At 39.2% G+C, this 18,726-nt stretch overlaps 2 protein-coding genes and 2 long non-coding RNA genes across 66 annotated transcripts in view; 3 read left to right on the top strand and 1 right to left on the bottom strand.

The window, feature by feature from the left end:
• Positions 1–9,260, top strand: part of si:ch211-285f17.1 (sickle tail protein homolog) — an 84,561-nt gene extending 75,301 nt beyond the window's left edge. For 7 of the 14 annotated variants that reach the window (XM_018695320.2, XM_018695316.2, XM_018695319.2 and 4 more), the window contains 9 exons: positions 457–943; positions 1,192–1,390; positions 1,510–1,799; positions 2,007–2,162; positions 2,474–2,596; positions 4,017–4,097; positions 4,207–5,871; positions 6,413–6,544; positions 7,601–9,260. In XM_018695320.2, coding sequence (XP_018550836.1) covers positions 457–943; positions 1,192–1,390; positions 1,510–1,799; positions 2,007–2,162; positions 2,474–2,596; positions 4,017–4,097; positions 4,207–5,871; positions 6,413–6,544; positions 7,601–8,134 — 3,667 coding nt within the window. In that variant the 3' untranslated portion in view covers positions 8,135–9,260. The remainder of the gene's footprint in view (positions 1–456; positions 944–1,191; positions 1,391–1,509; positions 1,800–2,006; positions 2,163–2,473; positions 2,597–4,016; positions 4,098–4,206; positions 5,872–6,412; positions 6,545–7,600) is intronic. The other 7 variants (XM_018695330.2, XM_018695331.2, XM_018695318.2 and 4 more) reach the window with 6 other exon arrangements.
• Positions 9,261–9,384: 124 nt separating this feature from the next.
• On the top strand, positions 9,385–11,053 carry si:dkey-96n2.3 (uracil nucleotide/cysteinyl leukotriene receptor). Its single transcript, XM_018695332.2, is given in 3 exon segments — positions 9,385–9,470; positions 10,067–10,437; positions 10,440–11,053. Coding segments are annotated over 2 exon segments (966 nt in total). The 5' UTR covers positions 9,385–9,470; position 10,067; the 3' UTR covers positions 11,036–11,053.
• A 380-nt stretch (positions 11,054–11,433) lies between these two features.
• Positions 11,434–16,650, top strand: LOC108896277 (uncharacterized). The gene is made up of 6 exons (XR_001963096.2): positions 11,434–11,525; positions 12,072–12,196; positions 14,204–14,260; positions 14,848–14,921; positions 15,862–15,921; positions 16,566–16,650. It is a non-coding gene; the product is annotated as an uncharacterized LOC108896277 (long non-coding RNA).
• LOC127139246 (uncharacterized) overlaps positions 15,908–18,726 on the bottom strand; it is an 11,720-nt gene continuing 8,901 nt past the window's right edge. For 20 of the 50 annotated variants that reach the window (XR_007809360.1, XR_007809387.1, XR_007809370.1 and 17 more), the window contains 6 exons: positions 18,514–18,666; positions 18,195–18,399; positions 18,004–18,079; positions 17,403–17,863; positions 16,969–17,326; positions 15,908–16,763 (listed from right to left, as the gene is read on the bottom strand). This is a non-coding gene — a long non-coding RNA (uncharacterized LOC127139246). The other 30 variants (XR_007809406.1, XR_007809398.1, XR_007809393.1 and 27 more) reach the window with 27 other exon arrangements.

Here is an 18,726-nt window from a genome sequence, read left to right as displayed (position 1 = left end):
TTCACTGAACCGATAAGTGAATTAATTTGGTGGACACTGCAGCACCTCATTTCCATTTTAATATGTCACAGATACCAAACTCACTCTAGACTTTTCTTCCTTGCTCCCACCCCCCCCATGACTCTCTTGCCTTTTATCAGAATCGTGGTTGGTTGCCAAACCATAAGACGTTGCATCATATCTGTTGGTGGTGTTTTTACCCCACGTGTCAGTATTAATCAGCATTATTTGTCAGCTTTATTATAGGGTTTCTATTTTCTGTCTGGATGAGAAATCAACAAAACCATAAATACTCATTTTGGTTGGAGGATTGATTTCTGTCAGTACTGGGTATTGTTTTAAAAATATTGACATAATTTATAAAGGAGTGACTGAGTGTAGTGAGAATGTAATTTTTTTTTTAACCAGTGTTTTCTGCATGGTTTGTAATTCATACTCTTTCCCTCCTTTCTGTAGACATGCCACTGAGGGTTCCCAGAAGGGGTCTGATCCTTCTGCTAATATCCCAGTGGATAACAGCCCTTCAGCTGTTGCATCAGAGGCTCCTGCAGAGGCTCTTCCAGTCTCAGTCCAGCCTACCTCCACCTCAGCCACACTTGAGCTGCAGAGCTCCACCATCAGATCAGAGGTGATGCCTTCCTCCCCGGTGGTCATCCATCATGTCCAGAGCTCCCCGGTTCTCATGCAGCAGTCCCAGCAGTCTGCAGCCTTGACCGCTCAGCCCAGCCCCCCACTCACCCCCAGCCCCAATCAGGCTCCCAGTCCCAACCTGAGCAAGAGTCAGGGCCGTGAATCTCCTAAGGGTGCGTCCTCAGATCCACCAAGTCCCGCTCGTCATAAGAAGACACAGGGGAACCCAGTGAATAATGGCAACCAGGATCTTGTCATAGAGGAACTGCAGACCAGTCAGGACAAAAGCAAAAACAGAGCTATGTCCATAGAGGTATGTTTAGTTATCTGACCAGGACCATATGGTCTTGATTTATTTTTATTCAAAACAGTAAAGCCGTGGTGATAATCAGCCACTCTCATTGCCATTCTGTAAATATCAACTTGTTTACCCTGAACTGCTTTATTTTATACACCTGTACTTTTTTGTTGTCTTAGGAATAACATTCCTTTGCTCTTCTTAGAATCAGAAAATCTATTTGGATTTTTCTTTCTTTCTTTGTTCTTCTCTGTAACATGTAGGCAGCGGAGAAGGAGTGGGAAGAGAGGAGGCAGAACATGGGTCATTACGATGGAAAAGAGTTTGAGAAGATCCTCCAAGAGGCCCAGGCCAACATGATGAAGGGCATTCCCAGTCTGGAGGTAGAAGAGAATCCAGCACTGCCGCCTGCTGCCAATGCTGAACAAGCTGACGTCCACAATCTTGCGGAGTCACCTACAGGTACAGTTTTTAACACAAATGTTAATAAATGACACAAATATGGACATATTTCACCTTTTTTACAATATGAACAGACTTTAAAGTATCTTCATATAAAACTTAATTGATTTGTGTGACAGGAGACCTCCAGCCTGAGCCCAACTCTGACAAAACAGTGAAAAAGGGGCCTGAGAAACTTCTGAAGCCTTCGATGGAGAAACCAGCCAAGCCTGTGCTGGAGAGATCCTCCAAGACTGCCACCAAGCCGGCGCCTACTGATAGTCTTACCAAGCAGGGGTCTGAGAAGTCAAGCAAATCCCCACCGCCGCCTCCTCCGAGGAAGACCTACCCCACCTCGAGCTCAGGCATGACCACAACGCGCTCTGGTGAGGTGGTCTACACAAGCAGGAAGGGGTCTGTGTCGGCTCAGGTTAGTATGGAAGGAGGCTGTCTTTTGAAATGTCATCAAACAGCAGCTGCAGCTAGAGATCTTATTTGGCATCATACACGTTTTTTTTTTTTTTTCATGTTTTCATTCTTGAGAGCGTCATCAGTCTTCTCATTTAACTCCCCAGCTTTTTGTTGAAGTTGACTCTACAATTACCTTAACCTTTGAATAATCCATCACTTCTTTCAGGAGGGTGAAGAGGAGGTCCAACCTCCCACTCCCCAACCCAAGCCTGCCAAGGTTCCACCGGAGACCAAGCCGAAGCCTGCTACCCCTCCCCCTGTTACTGCTTCAGTTACCAGAGAAGAGGAGGATGAAGGGGACAAGATCATGGCAGAGCTCCAGGTTAGATGCACACTCATGCACTTCCACAAACACTCCTTCAAACACATGAACAAACACACACTGGGTCTGTCCATGATTCTGCTGCATTCTGCATTGTGGGAGTGGGTTGCCTATCAGTTCTTCCCATAGTCGCTGATTTCCTCAGAAGTGGCAAAGGACGGTCACTGACAGCTGCCAAAAGAGTTTGATTTGGAATATGATTTTGTCACGTGTGGGGTTTTATAGATGTGGCCGTGGTGACGATACTCAAACTCCTTCCCTCCTCAAAATCCTTGTCCCCCATCTCCCCCTCACTCTTCTCCACTCCTCAGGTTTTCCAGAAGTGCACAGTTAAGGATGTAGGGGCGAAAAATTTGGTAGAGCCCACCCCTCGAATTGAACCACAAATCAAAGAACTAAGACCAGGGGCATTATTGCCCCTCAAAGAGAAAAAGGTAAAATATATATCGCCGTGCAGCTGCCCACCTAACTGCCTGCCTCTGCCAACTGTCTGATACACTCGATGGCTGTATCTTAACCTTTCTACAACCTTTGCACCCTTGCTTTGGCTCGAGAGAAACTTGTAACAGCTGCCTCCAAAAAAGCTCCTTTTCCTTGCTGCCTCATTTTCTTTCCCTCTTTTGATTCTGCCGGATATCACAGCTTGAATTTCCAGGATTAAGTCTGCATAAAATGAAGCCTCTGAAAAGATGCTGTGTCTTTTGTGTGTCTGGACCAGACAATGATGTGTTTTGCCACTGATTTAATTATCACTTGTCTTTTTCTCCAAATCAATAAAGAACCTCGGCACTGTATTCTACAGGCAATTAAATCGTCTTGTGTCTTTCTTTAATGACATGTCTTCATACAAAATCAACAAATATTTCTTAATTAATTGACAATTGAGAGAAACAACATAGTTAATACTCACTTTGTAGACACAACCTGTTTTTGCAGACTTGGTTCACTAGAGGTCAGTCTGGCCACTTTGCATGCTCCTCTTCCTCACTTATACTTTTCTGAGAATTACTTTTCTGTTTCTCTTTGTCTTTGCACAACTTGACCTCAATTTGCTTCCCCAGCTTTACACATAAATAACCAGCACATCCCTTTAATATTTTGACATTTAGGTTAAACAATACATACATTTTATATGTTTTTTTAATCTAACAAATAGGACAGTATATTCAAGTGCTTTCAAGTTTGACTAGTTCACAGCCAAAATTTTAAAACATGATGTGTAAGTACCAGCTCTCAGAAAACTAATTAAAGATATACTGTGAGTGGTAAGAAGTTAGTAGCCAATGTAAATAACAACAAATTTTGCAGAGAATGTAGCCCACATTTCTGATGTGTAAGTAGCGTGAGAAGTAATTTGCGTATCAGCAGAGCATATCATCGGAAACACAGGAAACACTGTTTATTAAAGGTAAAGAGGAAGATCTTTAAGAACAAGGAAGAGAGACAGAGACACTAGAAATAAACAAAACTGAAATGCAGTATTGTCAATTTTGGCACATGCAAAAAAAGAAAGGCAGACAGGCAGGGTTTAATCTTGAATAACTTCGTTGATGTTTTAAAAAAAGCAGCTTATAGTCTTAGCTTCTGAAAAGTTAAATGTATTTATTTGCCCTGCATGCATTCTAATATAGAGCATTTATATCGGAACAGCATATAAAAGTGATGTCATACGTTATGAAACTGGCCTACTGAGCAGTCCATCCTGTAAATATTCTGCTGTTATCTTGTCCAAGATAATTGCCCACTGCAGTTTTGACACCGTGGATGCTACCGCAGTCATGTATTTACAGTTAATACACAGCAACCTGGCACACCAGTTGCACAGTAATATTATTCCCTCACACACTGTCCTAGCAGAGCTCAGAGCCCATTCGAGAGGATAAAGATCCAGACACAGATGAAAACGGGAACACTACCATGCGACAGAGCCAAGGGGTATGTATGCCTTTTAATTATCGACACCATATTCATGTATATTTATTGTATATTCTAGAGTCTGGACATTTTTAAATACTGACTATCTGATTTAATTTCACAATCACAGGTCATATACTATGTGACTGGCCAGATTCCCAAAGATCATCCACCCCCATCAGGGACAGAGGAAACCCCCGAACACCAAGAGCCCACACAGCCTCCAACACAGGTGTCAAATGTCAATGTTAATGACAATTCTCCAAGCCAGGAACAGCAGCAGCAGCAGCCACAGTCTCCACCACCCAAATCTCCCCCACCTATAACACCACCACCTATATCTCCTAAGCCTGTGGGACTGAATGGATTCAAACTGCCAAAGAAGCAAGTTAAACGCTCTGAATCACTGAAAACCAGGGCAGAAATGGAGAGGGGAAAAATGCTCAACAAAATTAACACTGAAAAGAAAAGTAAAATCATCCAGGAGCAAGTTTCTTCCAGTAAGAATATAATACCTGAGCCTGTGGAAGCCACAACAAGTACATTAAAAGAGGTGCCTAAAAGTTCTGTTGCTCCAACTAATAAGGCTCCTAGTGAGGACAGTGAGCCACCTAAAGCTAACTGTGTGGATGAGGATGAGGGGGCTAGTCTTAGTCCTGATTTGCCTGGGGAAGAGGCACCTCCACCCCCAGACAACATTGCATTTATGATCACTAACACCAAGGTTCAGGCCCTGTCTTGTGGTGAGTACCAGGAACTGGTCAATGCCAAGAAAGGAACAGTCCAGACAGTTACTGTAGGTGGCGCTGCAAACCGAGGGAGCACAGCAGCAAGTCCCACTGAGCCACAGGATAATGGCTTCAACAAGAAGCCTGTCATCATCATTTTTGATGAGCCCATGGACATCCGTTCAGCTTACAAGCGCCTGTCCACCATATTTGAATGTGAGGAGGAACTGGATAGGATGCTAGCAGAAGAGCGCATCGAGGAGGAGAGTGAGGAGTCGGACACAGAGCGGAATGGTGGGCTGCAGGTAAAAGCTGGAGGGACTGAAATGGTTGATGGCAAAAAAGCCAGCTCTGCACAGGGCTCTGCTGACCATGCCAGCTTATCATCCTCGTCTTCGTCTTCGATATCTGAACTAACAGACAGTGGAATAAACTTAGAGTCCAATGGAGACGTCAAGCAGGACAGTAAGAAGAAGTTCAAGTTTAGGTTTCCCAAGAAACAGCTAGCAGCTCTGACCCAGGCGATCCGCACAGGCACCAAGTCAGGCAAGAAGACTCTACAGGTTGTTGTGTATGAAGACGAGGAGGAATCAGATGGTACTATCAGGCAGCACAAGGAAGCAAAGAGATTTGAGATTGTGCGTTCAAAATCTTTAGCAGACTCCCCCAAGACAAGTTCGGCTGTGCTGAAGAGGCAGAGCTCCGAATCCCTCTGCAGGACAGATGAGATCCGGAAGAACACCTACAAGACACTGGACAGCCTAGAGCAGACCATCAAACAGCTGGAGACTACAATTAGTGAGATGGGACCACGCTCCCCTGAGGAGCCAGTCTCTGTGGAGGAGGCTAAAGCAGGGAATGGGAAAAGCTCAGAAGGAGTGGGGCTGAAGAGGTCTTCCTCTCTCCCTACCTCCAGAGGGTCAGGCCCTAAGGTACCCAGCAAAAATTCCTTGCAGAAGAAGACTAAACCTCAGCTCCTTCCTCGCCCTGTAGTCGTCCCTACTACTACCACTACCACCGCTTCCACCACTACCACTGTCCCCAGTGCCCCCAGCACCATACAACAGGTCTCTCTCTAGCTCTTGTTGCTCTGGGAGGCTTTGGGTCCTTCTTTTTCAGTTTCCAAACTACCTTCACTCCAACCCTAACCACTGAAATTACAGAATCATTAATCCACTCCACAGGTGCTTAGAAATGTCGGAAATGTCCCCCGTGGCTTTCTCCCTCTGTGAAATCATGGTGACATGATTGGGGGTGGCATTTTGTTGGGTTCCTGACTACCATATTTCTTCCTCAGAGTTTCATTGCTAAAACTCTAAGGCTTTCAGCAAGTGGCAAATTCATCATCAAAGACACTCTAATGATGATTGAGCTCTGATATTTTCCTTATTCTTGATTGCATGTACAGTGTACTTGTATATTGGCTTTAAGGTTTATGGTCCTACTGGGTGCATGATCTTTCACTGGTGTTGATTGTTGAGGTGTTGAATTAACAGTTTTTTTTTACCTGGTAGTGCCTTGATTTTTCATACTTCCTATGTGGTGTGTGTTTTTTTTCTTTCTTTTGTTTTATTTCTTGTTTTGTTTTTCGTTTGGATCCCCTTGCAGAACACCAGTGTCGCTTCCCCTACTAGTCGGATGCCCGTCCCTTTGTCTGCGAAGTCCAGGCAGTCGCCGAGTACTACTGACAAAGCAGGAAAACAGCAAAAACTGCAGGACGCTCAGAGGCAGTTCCGACAGGTAGTTTTACTGTAGGGCCTTACCAGAGACTAGAGGAAACAAACATATAGGGATCGAAAACATGAGGCATGTATTATAAGGGGAAAAAGACTACCAAAGCTGTGATTTCAAGTGTTTTGAAAAAAAAAAAGTTGCCATGGTGGCACGACTGTGGATCTGTTAATGTTTCTCTCGAGTCTGCTCTGACAAGAAGGCATGTTTGACTTTTGACTGTTACCCCATAACATCACTGTACTGTATGCTTCTGCATGTCCACACTGCTCATGGTTTTCACTGTGTTGGTGACTTAACAAAAAAAAGGACAAATGGCAAAGAAAAGTGGAATCCTATCCTCTCCTCATCTGAGTTGTCATCACATCTCCAGTTCCCATCACAGTTGAGTTCCTTAACAGTGTTGCCAAATCCCAGGATGCTTATGGCTATGTTAAAATACAAACCTAACTTGACTTTTTGGCTATGCTCCTCCCTTCTCACAATGCACCTCTGCTCAAACCCAACATTACTGCATAACTTCTTAACCTCACTGTGACATACTTCCTCACCCTCGAGACCCCGGCACAACTCACCATCTTGCACCGTCAGTTTCAGTGGAATACTGGCCCACATTTTCCCTGTCTGCTCTTCACTCTTGAAACTCATAACCCTGTTATCTAATTTTCACCAGCCCTCCTATGCAGCACCTACGCCTTCTGAATTCTCCCCCACAGCCCCCTCACAAAAACCTAACAACTCCTCTAACTCACAGGCAGTCTGTAGAGATGCCCCTCTTGTCTGCCATTGCACTGTCTAACCTTTGCAGTGTTCTATTTCTTGGTAACATGTCTCTTAGTTCAGTGTGTCTCACCTCTCATGCAACCTAGTCAAAACAGCTTCTATATATGTTGTTTTTGGTGTCTTTTAGTTGTGTCTTAGCAATATTAATGTTTGTGCAGTCATAGTGTGTTTCTATGTGTATAACTTGTAGTTTGATTTAACATCATCTTGCCTTTTATATGTATTATTTGACCAGATTTCTATTTTGACAACCAGTATCTGTTTTGGCATCTCTGTTTGCAGGCTAACGGAAGTGCTAAAAGAGTGGGAGGGGATCATAAAACTACTTCCCCTACTATACCCATCTCTAAAATCCCTGCTTTTTATCCTAGCTCTACTAAAGGCAGCTCCCAGTCTGCACAAAACTCAGATGCTACTAATCCTATTAACCCTTCCTCCTCCTCTTCTTCTTTGACAAAGTCCTCTATCCTGTCCTCTCACACTCCACGTTCTGGTTCCCTCCCCTCCTCCCACATCCCCTCCCTGTCTAACGGATCCCTCAAACTCCCCACACCCTCACAGCACACAGGTAAAGCTCTCTCGTTCTCCTCGCAGACTCAGAATGGTCGAGTGCACTCCTCCTCCTCCTCTTCATTCTCCTCCTCCTCCTCATCCTCCTCCTCCTCCCCCTCCCCTCTGTCGCCCACACCTTTGGGCCCAGGTGGAAAGAGCATCCGCACCATACACACCCCCAGCTTCACCAGCTACAGGTCCCACAACGGCAGCAGTGGCAAATCCTGCATCCCAACAGCCACAGCAGCTAAGGACACTACTTAGCCCCATTACCGCCTCTTTGGCTTTACTGCATAGCAAGTAGACTTGGTCATGTTTTATTTTATATAGTTTTGGTTTGTTTTCTTCTGTTTTTTAAAGTTTTAAGTATTAAGTGATGCACTCCCCCAATTCATGTTTTATTTGACACTGGCATTCTCACACCTTTGTTTTTATCTCCTTTGAGTTGCATTTTCAACTTTTGGATAATACTTGGATTTTCATTCTCTCTTGAAGGTGTACCAGATGCTTACATAAAAGATTTTACAATGGAATTAAAAACAATTTAGTCTTACCACTTTGTAGTTGAAGTGGAAAGCTTTCATGGTGTTGAAAATCTATTTTTCTTGCTGTAGCTATGAATAGGGAATATAGAGTTGATGTACAATCACAAAGTACCATGTAAAAATGTGTTTTATTTTTAAACCAGAGATAACCATAGTATATTTAATCTTCTATATTTCTTGTGTTGCCAGACATTGAACAGTCATGTAAATGCCTTTTATGAATGTATACAACAGTGTATACAGACAGTTTAAAATTTCATTTATTATGAACTTCTGTTTTCTGAAAATATTTCCTCATTTTCACCCGTATGAACTGCCAATTTCTTTGACAAATGTGTAAAACTGGTTTCATCAGAAATATAAGTTTTCATTTTAGTGTGCCTCTTTGCCAAAGTTGTTGTTCAATGACTCACTTCAAGCCTAACCTGGTCACAAGATTTAGGGGAACTTTAGGGCACTCTCTTGGTGTGACTGAAGTGTTGCCCGCAGTGTTTGCACTGCTGGTCTTGGTTTGTTAAGTTAACATGTATTGTTGTCTAAATGTAAACTGTACTAAAAACAAAGTAATGAATCAGTTCTACCACGTGTACATAGATGCTTCTACTAAGAAAATAAGTAGTTTTGTTAACATACCAAAGTTTATTTGTATGCATGCCTTTCAAATACTTTAGGAGAGTGGTGTAAAAGAAGAGTTATGTTTGCACAGATAGATTTTGTAAATATTTGGTTTTCTCCTCCTTTTTGTAAAGCTTTAAATCATACTATAAAGGAGCAATGTGGTAAAGATAAACTGTTGTGGAGTAGCAAAATAAAGACTTGCATGCTTGTAAGGCATTGGGCTTCGAGGTCTTAGTTTTCCTGCCTCTGGTTTCCTGTGTGATTCAGTCTGAGCGCGTGCATGTATGTGTGCATGTGTCTATACATATAAAAGCAGAGAGGCACCACACAAACGATCAGTTCTCACTCATACTTCACCTGTTTCCTGTCACTCTAGTGATTTCCACTTATCCTAAATATATAGTAGAATTCTGCATTCTGTGCCTCTTCAACTACAGGTAAGAATATAACAAATGATTACATTTTTTTTTTTTTTTACAATCTTGCTTAGGATTGCAAGAGTTGTGAGATATTAATGGTAGATTTTGCAGTTGACCATATCAGTGTTATTATTATACATAAGTTATTGTGAGTTACAACTCAGATATTGTTTGCAATAAAAGAGGGGAAAACACATTTGTCAACATTTTATTTAAATACAAATGTATCCCACTTGATACAGAAATGTGTTATTTATATTATGAATATAATTTACATGTGACATGTATATTCCTTGACCTAACTTTAAAAATCGATAAACATTTCTTTTTAAAGCTCTTATCTGTATTTAATCTTTTGTTTTCGTTTTCGTTCAACAACACTGGTTGCTATGAAGCCTTACAAAGAAACTTCCTGTTTCTAATAAGCCTAATTTACATATGATGTTGTGTGTGGGTTGATATTATTCAAGTCATCTTTTTGTCACATGCACACCTTGTGTTCTTGCAGTTGTTTGTATGATTTGATGAATCATCAAAAGATCATATGACTGCAGGCTTTGATTGATGTCAATCATCATAACAGGTTATTTGTCTCTATTATGTTACTGTACCAGGATGATCCATTACACATCACTTATGAATATCTCTGAGGAGGAGAGACAGGGCTTCTATGGCAGTGACTCCCACCAAGAGAACATTGTCTTTTCTACATTTTACATCCTGATGTTCATCATCGCTGTGCCTGGGAATGCTTTGGCGCTGTGGGCCTTCTTCCGCCAGGACAGCAAGTCTCCATCAGTGGTCTTCCTGAGGCACCTTTCTGTAGCAGACATTTCGTACATCCTCATTTTACCAATGCGTATGGTTTACCACCTGTCTGATAGCCACTGGCCGTTTGGACATGTCATCTGTCAACTATCAGGCTTCCTCTTTTACCTAAACATGTACTGCAGCCTCTACTTAATGAGCCTGATCAGCCTGGACAGACTCTGGCAGTGGTTCTACCCATAAAAGCACAGTCAGTTCGGAGGGTTAAATATGCAAATATAGCTGTTGGCATTCTTTGGGTGACAGTTATTGTGTCTATGAGTCCTATGCTTTTTTCTAAAAAGAATGTGACCAACAACTCAACTGGCATCTGCATCAAGCTGTACTTAGAAAAGACATCTCACACAGCTTTGGTCTCTACTGTTGTGGCATTTGTTATTCCCCTCACCACAATTGTGGTTTCCTATTTACTGATTGTGTTGAAACTAAGGACACTCAAACAACAAGAAAAACGACCCATGAAAGACAAAGCCATAAAGATGATCATTCTCATTGTGATAAACTTCCTTCTTGCATTTGTACCCTACCATGTGAGTCGGGTTATCTATATTGTAATTCACAATCGTGGCAATGTGACTGCAGCAACCCATGAGTCACTGAGAAGAGCCAATCAGATCACGTCTGCACTTACCTGTGTCAGTGGTGTACTGGACCCTGTCATGTATTTTTTCCTGAACCACACATACAGGAACATGTTGCTCCAGCTGTTCTGTAAAAATAGGGCCAATGACCAACAAGCAACATCATCTAGATAATAAACATCTTCAACCAAATTGTACTTTTTACTGAGGGATTATATATGTGTTGCAAGTACAATGTTTTACAAATGTTGCATCTCTGAACTTCTGCTTCACACTTTAGATATTTTTCAAAAGACAATGTGAAACAATGACATCACTTTTTTCAAATGTACATTACTAAACATCTCGAGGAAGTAAAAATCCCCACTACACCTCATGAGCAGCTCTTACAACACAAATGGTGCAGCAAGTTAGAGGTGGAGCTGTTGCTATTTTGAGCAGCCTGGAGATTCAGTGGGGTTTCAATAAGATTAAAATTTTGGAAATAGAATCACTCCGATTTGCAATCTGATCGCAACCTGTGAGAGGCAGCAACGTGCCGCGACGCATCTAGTCTGCCGGAAACTCAGGAAGAAGAAGAGGAACGAGGAAGCGTTATCAACGAGAAGTCCTGCTGGGTCTCACTGAGTCGGCGGAGAACATCAGATATTTCACGATCGACACGGTAAATGAATAGTATTATTATATATACACAATGTACATGTACACAATAACACATTAAATTACACACAGTACGTTCTTAGCAGTGATGGAAAATGCATTCTGCTTATTTAAAGTATCGATACAGGAACGTCTGGATTCTCTGCCACATGCTACCAAGAGGTACACAAGACCTACTTATTATCAAGATTATTTAGGGTTTCAGTTAGGATGAGGGTGAGATTTGGGGTATATATGTCCGGTATAGGCTTACAAGGTAGGGGTATGCACAGGGATTAGGATAATAGTCAATATTTTAAGGGTGCATCCAGAATTCAACTCAACAAAGATGACTAACCGTCTGCACCGTTCAAGAGTCTGATTAAGGCCATATGCTATCAAGAGACACACAAGATCACCACAGTCATGTCAAGATATTTCGATTTTATTTATAAAAATAGCATGTTCGATTGATTGATTGAATCAACTGACAGGTACAATCATGTCCACATAAATGTAAACCTTTGAACCACAATAATGTTGCCTTTTTGTTTCTGTGTACTGTTTACAGTTATGGATGACATGAAGCACAAGCCAGAAGACAGTGAGAAGCTGATGGGTTCTCCTGTCTGGAAAGTGATCTGGATTCCAAGTGGCCACACACGGGAGCCTTACTTGGAACGGAGTATGTCAAAGGTATAAAACTCATAGTTAAATTTCAATGTAAAGTGCTCAGTTTTTATTCAAAGATCAATTGCCTCTTCTAGTTATCTCTTCAAACGTTGATCTAATTTATTTGATCTCCTCGTTCTGTATGTGCAACACGATAGTTTTGATTTCCAGATACAAGCTGTCTGTCAGTTACACCTGAACACATACAGAGCAGCTGTTCAGGTTTTCCCACAATGAATTTGATATATAAGTTGTGAGAAGTGCCACTGTTGGCTAAATTAGTATTTCAAATAGAAGATAATTACAGTTTTTCAATGACCCCATGACTCCACCACTCCATCTTGTCCAACCGTGTCAACTCTCTTATTGTTGGCTGTTTTCTCCATAATAGTTGATTCGTCTACAGTGTGTAAACAAATGTGTTGTGCCCTGTTAAATTGTTTTATGGGAATTAAGAGTAGGGATGAGCGATACTGTATCGTTGGCACGGACACAGACACACATACACACAGAGAGAGAGAGAGAGAGAGAGAGAGAGAGAGAGAGAGAGGCTGGACAGGACACTGACAACATGTGTCATACGTCTCTGTAAAATAGATCGACAGACATCTGAAAGTGCAACTTTACTCGATCTATACTCCATACTGCCATCATTTAATGTTTCTCAGTCAGTTTTGCTTCTTTCTAATGTTTCTATAGCCTTTGACTGTTTGCATTTGAGTGCAGGGCTTCAAAATTTGCTGTCGGTGTCAAGATTTGAACTCGCAGTCCTCACTCTATTTTTATACATAAGTTTATCAACTTGATATTTTTTCTAGCCTTTGACTATTTGCATTTGTTTGTATGACCTCAAAATTTACTCCTGGAAGGACTTCAAGATCTACAATCTCAAATAAGATTCGGACTCACGATTTTCGATTTACCACTTCAATGTGTAACAACTTGCAACAACTAACAAAATTCCATATCCATTCAACAAAAATGTCAGTATAGTCCCACCCCATGAAGTTACAACACTCAGCATCCACAACATGAAGCTGTGCCTGGATGTGGAAGTAGTCCACTTGGCTCCTGTCTGGTGTAACATCACTGAGAAGGCAGAGCACTTTGTCTCCAGCACACAGCTGCAGATTAACTTCCTCTTGCTTTGTAGTGTGGACACTAAACTCCACAGAGAAAAGAGCATATGAACAACAGACTGAAAGTCTGTGTGTTTCACCTGCAAACCTGTAACCAGTACACAGAAACAAAAAGCAAGAATTGAAATGGTAAATGTATATTTAGTTTTGAATTTAGGAACAATATTATTACAGTTCAAAGGTTTAAATTATGACTAATATCCTAACTCCTATGCCCAACGCTTTCCTTTCAAGCCTATACCTGAGCCTTGTGCTAGTCTTACCCCAAATCTCACCTCTGCCTTATCCTAATTCAAACCCGAAACACCTTGACATGACTGTGGTGATCTTATGTGCCTCTTGGTAGCATATGGGTCCAGCTCTTTGTTGATACCAAATCCTGGATGCACCCTGGCTTCGAGTAGGCTTCTCTACTAGACATAGACCAATATGGTTTTTCAGGGCCGATACCATTATTAGTAGTCAGGGAGGCCAATAACCGATATTTGGAGCCGATATTCATTTGCAGTAAAAGTGAAAATATTGGCATCATAATTTTGAATAATACAAATTCCAACACTTAACTTCCTTTAAATGTCTTTAAGAATACGTTTATTAAATAGCTTTTCAGATTTGCAGCATGTTAAAGTTTTTTTTTATCTTAGACAATTGACATATTTGTTTTAAAATTCTAATAAAAAGCATCAGAGCCAAAATAACCCAGTTTTAAATTGATCTCTTATCGGCTCTCGGATTTTCAAAAAAGGCAGATGCCAATATGCGCCAAAATGCCAAATATCTGCGCCGATAATCAGTCTATCCCTACTCTTCTACACTGTTCAAATTTTGGAGGTGAACTATTCTTTATTAATGAACTTATTTGTTTTTCAGGCATTGTATTTGTGTTTTCCAGGTTTAGTCAGCTGCTGCGGCCTGGACAGAAAAACCAGCTCTCACCTTAAACGTAAAGGTATGTGTCCTAAAGATTTACCCAGTCTGAAAAAATGTGTTGACGAGCTGAATTATTAATGTTAGTAACAGTGCTATTTTTTAAAATCCTTGGTATTTAATGAGTTTAGTATTATAATATAATAACAACTAATTAATTGTGTCTATAAATTGTCAGAAAATAGTACTAGTTGTAATCATTTTTAAAAACTCAAAATAGTTCTGAGTTAATTTTCTGTCTGTGGACTGAAGTATAATTTAAAATATCTAAGGTTGCAAAATTCTGTGAATTTTCAAAGTTGGAAACTTTCCATGGAAATTAACAGGAATTAATTAATGTGAATAAACTGGAAATTTGCTGAATTGCAGGTTAACCTGTAACAGGGAACGTAAAATGTATTTGTATCTTGCAGCATAATCTTGGTTAAAACAACCACAGATACTGTACTTCAGACTACATCCAGTCAAGTCAGTTCATGACGATGATGATTTGAGCACATTCTAAATGTCTTGTCGACCAATCAGATTGCTTAGTCGGAACTACTTGTTGTATAATAGATCATAGTGTACTGATCATTTTCTTCTGTATGTTTCTTTTTTTTCCTCCAGGTGTCCCCACTTCATCCATGATCACAGAGTCTTCATACAGCGAAGTTCTTTGAGACCAGGACTGAGGCCTGCAGGTAATTCACAAACACCTTTACATAAGCTGATCAACACAGAGCACTGACTAAATATCTTCAGTATTTGATCTGAAGTCTGAATAGTTTGTCACAAAAAGACTTCACTATTATTAAAGTTTATTTACATAGTTCATGAATGTACAGTTCAAAGAAAATGACAAATTTAATCATCAGCTCACTCTCTCCCTCTCTCTGTCTCTTTCTCTCTCCCTTGCCCTCTTAAGCCTGGCACAGACTAAAAGATTTTTAAAATCTTACCTGATTTAGAAAATGTGAGAGACCACACACGCACAAGTTTTGTTCTTATATTGTGTAATGTGCAACGTAAACACCAACACAGCACACCACACACTAACAGATTCACCACCAGCAACCAGAGCCTGGACTCTCAAACATGGCAGACAATGATGTCTTGTTGTGTTTCTGTCTTCAGTCAGTTTGCTTCCTGATTGTCTACTGCCGTTCCATGTGACAATCCAAGGAGTGCGTGCTCAGCTTTCCTCAGTATACTCCCCACATTTTCGATCATAAATATTTAACACGTTCAATATCTTTCTCATTAGAACACTAAATCATAAAAATGTGAAGAACTTATTCAGTTCAGAGTCACATTACAATCCAGGTACAATCATCATTTCGCTTCATTTTGGCTTCTATCAACCAAATTCAGTTCAAACTTTAACTGACTTTGGAGAAAAAACATTTCCATCCACTGCTGTTGTGTGAATATCAGGAGAATATCAGAGGAGCTTCTTCTGTCTTTGTGTATAAAGCAAATTTGACTCTAAATTCTGATTATTCCAGAACCAGTTGGTCCACAAACTAGTTGTTTTTTTTAAGTGTCTTTTACTTCTCTATCTTTTGAAAGTTTGAAGTTCAGTACCCAGAAACTCTGCTTTTATTTTGATGTATGTAATGTTTGTTGCATTTTTCTCCACAGGATTCAACAACCACTAAAGCACAGAGAGAAGAGACAGAGACGTGAAGACATTTCCAGAAGGTCAGTGTTAGTTTATTCTTTTCAGTCTGACTCAGTCATTATCTCAGTTATCTCAGCTGCAGTTTGACACTGAGGAACCTCTTGTTTGGAACAAATAGCAATATATGTCTGAACAATGAGTGTAAAACCTTTTAAAAGTCAAATATAAAACCTAAAGAAATATATTTTCAAAAAGTTTAAATAAGTAAAATAGGTCTGAAAATTAAAAATGGAATAAAATGATTTTTATAACTTCAGTTAGAAAATAGAGAAATGCAACTCAAAAGTTTATAAAGACACTTTTTTAGACAATTTTATTCCAGACAAGATAATGACAGATATTTGACCACAAGAAAACAACTGTTAGAGCTGGTTAGAGTTAGGGTTAATGTAGTTGTGTTGCACATTTTCCAAAGATAAACACGTCTATGAAGCATCTTTGTGATACAGTTAATAAACAGTTGTATCATAAGTTGTTGAATGTTCTCAAAGGTACTTTATAAAGTCTTTGGAAAATGTGCCCATGACTACATTACAGGTGGTAGAGAAAAACAGTGTTCACTTGAAAATCAGGAAACTAGCACTGTTTACAGCAGTTAGATGGTGGGAGTCTTTTATCTAATTAACAGCTTTGTAACACTTTTGTTTTCTTTCATCCACTTCAGGTCTTCAGCTGCTGTCGTCTTCTCCTCCTGCAGAGACAAGAAAACCAAAATATTTTTATGACATACTATATTGACATTTGACACTATACTATGACATTTCTTGCCTGTCTTTGATGCCATACTATGACATTTTTTTGACCGTTTTTGACACCATACAATAATATGACATTTTATGATGGTTTTTAACACCGTACTACACTTTTTTGACCATTTTTGATGCCGGACTATACTCTGACATTTTTCATGGTTTTTGACACCATATTGTACATGACATTTTTTGACACATTACTATTTAGGACATTTTTTGCCAGTTTTTGACATCATACTCTATCATGACATTTTTCCACATTTTTTGATGCCTAAATATATCATTACATTTCTTCATGCCTTACTATACTATAACATTTTTTGACCATTTTTGATGCCTAACTATATTATAACCTTTTTTTTATTTATTTTTTTTTTTTTTTGACGCCATACTCTATCATGACATTTTTTCACAAGTTTTTCACGCCTTACTATACCATGACTTTTTTCCACATTTTTTGATGCCTAAATATATCATGACATTTTTTCATGCCTTACTATACTATGACATTTTCTCACATTTTTTGACACCATACTCTATCATGACATTTTTTCACAAGTTTCTCACGCCTTACTATACCATGACTTTTTTCCACATTTTTTGATGCCTAAATATATCATGACATTTTTTCATGCCTTACTATACTATGACATTTTCTCACATTTTTTGACACCTTACTATACTATGACTTTTTTTCACATTTTTTGACACCTTACTATACTATGACATTTTCTCACATTTTTTGACACCATACTCTATCATGACATTTTTTCATGCCTTACTATACTATGACATTTCCTCACATTTTTTGACACCTTACTATACTATGACTTTTTTTCACATTTTTTGATGCCTAAATATATCATGACATTTTTTCATGCCTTACTATACCATGACATTTTCTCACATTTTTTGACACCTTACTATACTATGACTTTTTTTCACATTTTTTGACACCTTACTATACTATGACATTTTCTCACATTTTTTGACACCATACTCTATCATGACATTTTTTCACGCCTTACTATACTATGACATTTCCTCATTTTTTGACACCTTACTATACTATGACTTTTTTTCACATTTTTTGACACCTTACTATACTATGACTTTTTTTCACATTTTTTGACACCTTACTATACTATGACATTTTCTCACTTTTTTGACACCATACTATATCATGAGATTTTTTCACATTTTTTGACACCTTACTATATTATGACTTTTTTCCACATTTTTTGATGCCTAAATATATCATGACATTTTTTCACATTTTTTGACACCATACTCTATCATGACATTTTTTCACGCCTTACTATACTATGACATTTCCTCATTTTTTGACACCTTACTATACTATGACTTTTTTTCACATTTTTTGACACCTTACTATACTATGACTTTTTTTCACATTTTTTGACACCTTACTATATCATGACATTTTTTCATATTTTTTGATGCCTTACTATATTATGACATTTTTCACGCCTTACTATACTATGACTTTTTTTTTTTTTTTTTTTTACATTTTTTGACACCTTACTATACTATGACTTTTTTTCACATTTTTTGACACCTTACTATACTATGACATTTTCTCACATTTTTTGACACCATACTCTATCATGACATTTTTTCATGCCTTACTATACTATGACATTTCCTCACATTTTTTGACACCTTACTATACTATGACTTTTTTTCACATTTTTTGACACCTTACTATACTATGACATTTTCTCACTTTTTTGACACCATACTATATCATGAGATTTTTTCACATTTTTTGACACCTTACTATATTATGACTTTTTTCCACATTTTTTGATGCCTAAATATATCATGACATTTTTTCACATTTTTTGACACCATACTCTATCATGACATTTTTTCACGCCTTACTATACTATGACATTTCCTCATTTTTTGACACCTTACTATACTATGACTTTTTTTTCACATTTTTTGACACCTTACTATACTATGACTTTTTTTCACATTTTTTGACACCTTACTATATCATGACATTTTTTCATATTTTTTGATGCCTTACTATATTATGACATTTTT

Source organism: Lates calcarifer, linkage group LG24 (assembly GCF_001640805.2).
Source record: "Lates calcarifer isolate ASB-BC8 linkage group LG24, TLL_Latcal_v3, whole genome shotgun sequence".
Taxonomy (NCBI): domain Eukaryota; kingdom Metazoa; phylum Chordata; class Actinopteri; family Centropomidae; genus Lates; species Lates calcarifer.
The sequence above is the reverse complement of the archived record's forward strand: the minus strand, read 5'-3'. Positions and strand labels throughout refer to the sequence as shown.